Source organism: Netta rufina, assembly GCF_964035555.1.
Source record: "Netta rufina genome assembly, chromosome: 3".
NCBI lineage: Eukaryota > Metazoa > Chordata > Aves > Anseriformes > Anatidae > Netta > Netta rufina.
The window spans coordinates 44,502,304-44,508,357 of record NC_140125.1 but is presented as its reverse complement, the minus strand read 5'-3'; the positions used below and the strand labels follow the sequence as shown (position 1 = coordinate 44,508,357).

The 6,054-nt window shown below is 39.9% G+C and overlaps 1 protein-coding gene across 3 annotated transcripts in view; it reads left to right on the top strand.

Annotated features, from left to right (window-relative positions):
• Window positions 1–2,906: 2,906 nt before the first annotated feature.
• The window catches only part of NUP133 (nucleoporin 133), a 29,057-nt gene continuing 25,909 nt past the window's right edge, over window positions 2,907–6,054 (top strand). For all 3 annotated transcript variants that reach the window (XM_084283714.1, XM_084283713.1, XM_084283712.1), the window contains exons 1-3: window positions 2,907–3,131; window positions 4,126–4,244; window positions 4,946–5,049. In XM_084283714.1, the coding sequence (XP_084139840.1) occupies window positions 2,947–3,131; window positions 4,126–4,244; window positions 4,946–5,049 (408 nt within the window). In that variant the 5' untranslated portion in view covers window positions 2,907–2,946. The remainder of the gene's footprint in view (window positions 3,132–4,125; window positions 4,245–4,945; window positions 5,050–6,054) is intronic.

Below are 6,054 nucleotides of genomic sequence, written 5' to 3'. Positions count from 1 at the left end.
GATTATTATTTTACACACCTACAAGGCATGTGGCACTGCCTCTGTGTGCACATGGTGTGCTGTATACCTCCCCAGCAGTGCCAGGCAGCGATGGATGTGGTTGCACTTCGAACTGTAGGAGCTCTGTTAGCTTAATAAGAAAATTTGATCCTTTTGTTGGAGGAAACGGGGACAATGTTTGAAAAGGAGAGAGAAATGAATTAAAGCACTGTATTCTGCTTTTGTTATGAGTTTAATGTTTTCCTGTCTAAGGTGGAAACCAGTGGTGCATCTCTAACAACCCTGCTGGGTGTTCTTCGTGAAGGACCAGCACCCCACACTGCTGCCTTGTGCAGCATGTTCCATAGGGCAAAAATGGACCACATGTCATAGAAAAGACTTAATGTGAGAGTATCTGACTGCATCAGAAAGCACTGTAAAACAAGCTCTATTACACTTTGTGACTGCATTTTTTTGTGATTGCCTCCTTCATGTTTTAGTAATGCTGTGTATCATAAAGGTAATGTGTAAAACATTTACTGCTTCATGCTATACTTCTGTTGCTGAAAAGATTAAATAGACCTTTCAGAAAATAAATTCCTCACCCAAAACTTGACATTTCAAACCTAACCTGTGCTATGTACAAAATACTATTTACTCTGAAGTCTTGAAAAAAAAAAAAAAAAAAAAAAAAGAATATGTTGTTGTAAAGTATTACACAACAGAAATATTTGATTGGCTAGTAAGCATTTGACATTAGGTCATGGTTCACCTAAAACAGGTAATGCAGAACTGAACTGCCCAACTTTCAAATTCCACATCAAGTCAAATCTTGAGAAGCAAGACTTTTGAGAGGGGGGGAAAAAAAAGTTCAGTGATCAGTAAACACTTGACATAAAAGCAGTGGATGAAACTAGCTCGAGGCTTTTCTAATTTTAAACTATCATTCTTCCTCTTCTCAAAAAGAACTTAATTTATCTAGATGTCAACAGCTGCTTACTGCTCTGATGCACAGATAGGAGACTGTTATGCCAGACACCTTGACTTTTAAACTTGGTTGAGAAGCTCTCTTTAATGGGGCTGTAATTGCTACATTGAAATGTGCTGACACAGTTATATCATTGTGAAAAACCCCAGCTGTAATATGAATTGGCAAGGTGCTGTAAGCACTCTTCACTCCAATGTATGCAATCCATTTTAGTGATTTTAGCGCTATTGTTTTTTTATGGTTATCCTAACAAGTACAAAGAAGACAAAATAGTGAAAAGTGGTAGTGTTCTTTGGGGTTGTAGAAAAAGGACTTGAAGAGGGTATAGGTCTACTCTTTATATGAAAAACAAACAAACCAAAAACCAACCTTGAAGCTCATGTTGCCAGCTGTTGCTATTTGTGCCCTAAATCTTGCCTCTTCTCTGCTCTCTGCTGTTTGTTTTGTTTAAGCTACTTAAGCTAAGTTAGTAGCAAGAGGTTCAGTTCCATGAATATGGTATTAACATGCTCAAAACACAGCTGTGTTGCTACTAGTATATTACAAAGGCCAGATGGTACTCAGAAATGCCTTTGATCACAGGTGAATACAATATAATAAGTCAAGCTCATCTGACATTTCCTGAATGAATTTCACGATTGGTAGTTTTTAAAGTGTTTTTGTAGCCTTGGAGGACATTACAAAAGACCACCTCACTTCTATGCTGCATGCATTGGTGTTCTGCCTTTGCCTAAACATATCTTCTCTGTATAGGAATGAAGATTTCCAGACATATAAAAAAAATGTAATTACATTTACATGTACACAGAGATACGTAGTATAATGATTTTTCAGCATCTATCATCATTTTCTGTATTTAACATGATAACTATGGGCATGATCTCAAAGTCTTATTACTACTAATGTAGTTACTACTAAGACTTTTTCACCTTCATCTTGGAGGCTAGAACTATTTCCTTTTATAACATTTTGCTACCCAGTCATGACTTTCAGGGCTCAAATACTGTTTCCAAGTGCTTTCAAAACTACCTTGCTAAATACATCAAACACCTTACTTATGGCTGTGTACTTTCTGTAACCAATTTATGAGAACGTTGTTTGCAGATGCTGCTAGCCTTTCAAACTAATTTTCTTTCTAAATAGGTAGGCAACTGTTTGCAGCTAGTCTACCTTGGCAATATTTTCCACGCAGTTTTTCAAGTAATCAACCAAAATAGAAGTGTAAAAAAAAATTAAAATTCTTATACATTTTGAAGTTGTGGCTCTAATAGGAGGTCTATTTCCATTCGCCCAGTTCAAGTCCTCGCTTAATCAGGCTCTCTCCTGAAGATGGAGCCCCAACACAGGGCTGGGCAGCAGAAGGGACCCAAGTAAGGCACTGAGGAAGAGGGACGAGGCTTCGGGCAGCAAAGGGCTGCTGCTTGCACTGACTGCATCGTCTTAAATGTTTTAGAAAGGAGACGTAGAAGGGAGTTACCGGTTTTTTAAACAATCTGAATGTTACTGTTCGCGGACGTTGGGAACTGTGGGTGGCAGCTTGAATTTTACTTTTTTTTTTTTTTTTTTCCACATCTGTGCGTACATTTTGTTTTTGCTTTGTGGGTTTTCCTCAGCAAAATTCGCACGGAGCATTCTTTCTTTGGGGGTACTTTTTAATGAGAAAACTGGCCGAGCGCAGGTGATTTTAACGAACGGGCGACTACAGGAACACATAAATTCCACCCAAAAGCACCAAAACAGCGCTTTGCAGGGATCTTTCAACGACACATGACAAAACCAGCAGCACCCTTTACGTTTCAGCACCCAACCGCCCGCCCTAGGGCTCCGCCGTGAGGCGACCGCCTCAGCGAGCGGTTGCCGCGGGGTCTCCCCGCCCTCCGCGCAGGGCCCGGCCGCGCTCGGCAGTGACGCGACTCGGCGGCGCCGGGCCGGGCTGAGGCGGGCTCCCCGCGGCCGGTGCTGCCGCTGTCCCCTCAGCCATGTTCCCCTCGGCTCCCGCTTCCCCGCGGACCCCGGTCGGGCAGGCCCGCAGGAACCTCGGCAGCGCCGCCCCCAGCCCCCTGTCCCGGGCTGGCGGCAGGAAGGGCCTGGCCGTGGCGGCCGCCGCCGTCTCCCCCGGGCTCTTCTCCCCGGTGGCGCGGAGGAGCGGCTCCATCTCCGCGCGGTGAGGCGTCGGTCCTGCGGCTGGCGGTCCCCAGGGACCTCTTGCGAGATGTTCTCTAGGCTCTGAGCATCCCTAAACCTGTTATTTATTTATTATTTTTATTTTTTTTAGTCCACGATACGCTTTTGGGGTGCGTGCGCTAGGGCACCGTCGTACTCGAGGAGCTGACGTGCTGTGTGGATCCGTTATGCTATTTTCTGTTCTACTTTTTAGCCTTTTTTAATAGCTCAGCCTGATTTTTTTATACTGTTTGGCCGTCCGAGGTCATACAGCCCTGTCAGCCAGCTGTCACTCTGGTACTTGGCTCCTCATGGTTGTGCTGAAGAATTTGGCATCGGCACAGATCCTATAGGACGGGATCTTTCTTAAAGTGTATACGTTAGCCTCCGTGTTATTTGTTTTTATTTCTTTCTTTGATACAGACTTTTAAGACTTCCTCCTTTCTCAAAGCTTGATTTTGTGAGAAATATGTGATAAAGGATCTTTTTGAGAGATTGGGAGAAATTGAAGTGCTTAGTATTGTCTCAGTTGTGTTGATTGATTTCTTTTTTTTCCCAAAAAATTCATATGGAATCGTTAGGCATGACTTCCCTGTATGAAAATAACAAAAAAAAAATGCTGGTTACTAATATAAAATATTCATTTACTCTACTATAGAAGCAGTAAGACTTTATTGGCCTGTAGTTTCTTAAATGCTTCTTTGTAGGCTGTTTGACATCATCAGTTCTCATAGTACCAAACTCTGACTGAAACTTGTTATAGCTGAGCAATTTTCTGGTTCTTCTATAGTTTAAAGTTAAATGATGCAAGTTCAATATGTTTGAAATATCTCATATTAGGGAGTTCCTCAGCTATGTCTGTGGTATAGGACGAACAAGAACCTATGCATGTAAAACAAAACAAAAACATTCAAAGCTTACGCGTTTAAAGCAAATGTTGAAACTCCGGGAGAAAGAATGGAAAACTAATCACAGCTTTTGTTTTGTTTTTTAAGAGCAACTCCCACCAGAGTTATACAGCATCCCTCAGCAAGCGACACTATTAACTATGATGTTAAGGCTTTTGGATCTTCTCTGCCTGTTAAGGTGATGGAAGCCCTGAAGAAGGCTGATGGTAAGAATTGATTTTATCTGTTATTTCCCTCACAAGAGTTGACAGGTGGGGGAAAAGTTAATGTGGTGATGATGGTATTTAAAAGTTGTCTTTGCAGTGTAAAATGCGTGAGTCTTGGTTAGAATTCAGCAAGCTTGTTTGGAGTCTTGTTTCCTGGACTGGATGCTCTAATTTTATTTTTTTAGTCCATGTACTCTAAGCCATTAAATGAATACATAGTTTAATTTAACCTCAGCTCACGTTTTTTCAGCAGGTAGAAAATAAAGAAACAGAAGTGGTGGTTTTATTGTTTTTAATGGTGGTTTTATTCTCACTTCTAAAAGCCCCGGTAATACAAACTGTTCCCTGAGTTAAAGAAATTACTTATTTTGTTTCTCTAATAGAGATAATAGGAACCAAAAAAGTGTAACTTTGTAACGGATTTGTAAGTTCATCAGTTTTTAAGGTATGAATTATCTGCTGTAAATTGATGGAAATGAAAAGCTGCTAGGATTGTCTTCCTTTTCACTCTCAAATGTTGAGGGTTTGTCAAATGGATTTTAAACTATATCTAGTAATTTGGTCCTTTGGATATGTAGAACTTGTGATGCAGAATTTAATTTCAGTACAAAAGATACTTCTTCTTTGCATATGAGAAAGAAGGCTAGTTGGTTTTCAGGTTATTCCTGCAGTGTCTTAAAGTATTAATCCTTTTTATGTAGCCGATGACCAGCTGAGCGTTCAAGTGGATGAAAGTGGATGGGCCTGGCTGGTCCATAGAGAGAAGCTGATCATTTGGAAGATTGGTCAGTCTCCGGTTGCAAAGGTAAATGGAAGATCAGGATGGAGGCATTGCTGTGTTTTATGCTAGTTGAACAAGTTACCCAGTTGTGCTGTTTTTAAATCCAGGGTTTCCTTATAACTTAAAGTTTGCCCATTTTCTACCAAAAGCAGCATTTCGTACGAGGTCATGGTAACAACAGTAATTAAAGTTTTGGAGGGAGCTTGGCAGTTTTAGATTTCTTTCTTCATTTTAATTGTCACCTTAACAGCAAGGTTTAATCTTTGCATCTTAATAGGTTTCCTTTTTTTTTTCTAATGTTAGATAGCCTTAATAAAGTTCATTCCAGTAGTTAGAAACTAGTTGATATGTTACAGATTGGATTAGATAATTCTGTGAGTGACTTTCAACTGAGTTTTAGCGGCACTGAACACATTTCATTTAGTTTTATGCCAATAAAAATGTTTTTCTGCAGAAAAGTTTTTCTAATAGCAACATATCAGTGCATGTAGAAAGTGTAGTCAGAGGAACTCTGTAGTTGAAAAATCAGTACCTTCCAATTAATGAAAAGCTTATTAATTATACAGATTCTGCACTGAGGCTATGGAAGTGCAGAAGTGTCAGGAATATGCATTCTGGTACTTCTGGAGGTTTTTGAAGGGATCATATATTTTCTGATTGATTCACCTTGTTTTGTGGGAGAGTAATGTTTCTCCTTCCCCCCAGTCTCTGTGAATACCTAGTGAGCTTTTTCAACCACTTTCAGTTTAATTTTATTTTGCTGTTAGTATATTATCTTAAGGAATGTCCAAGAAATTGCACCTCAGAAAGAGAAATAATTCAAAATGGTAGTATTTTCAGAAACAGAAATAGCAAAAGGAAAGCAATTATGTTTGAAAAATATTTAAATAAGTGTGTTTTAGCTGTTTGATTGTTGTGACAAACGTGCTCAAAATCTCTTCTCTTTTTTTTTTTCCGCTTTATACAGTGTTCAAGTTAGTTTAATACTGCCGTGTCACAAAGACTCTAGAATTTTTGACACTGCTCAAT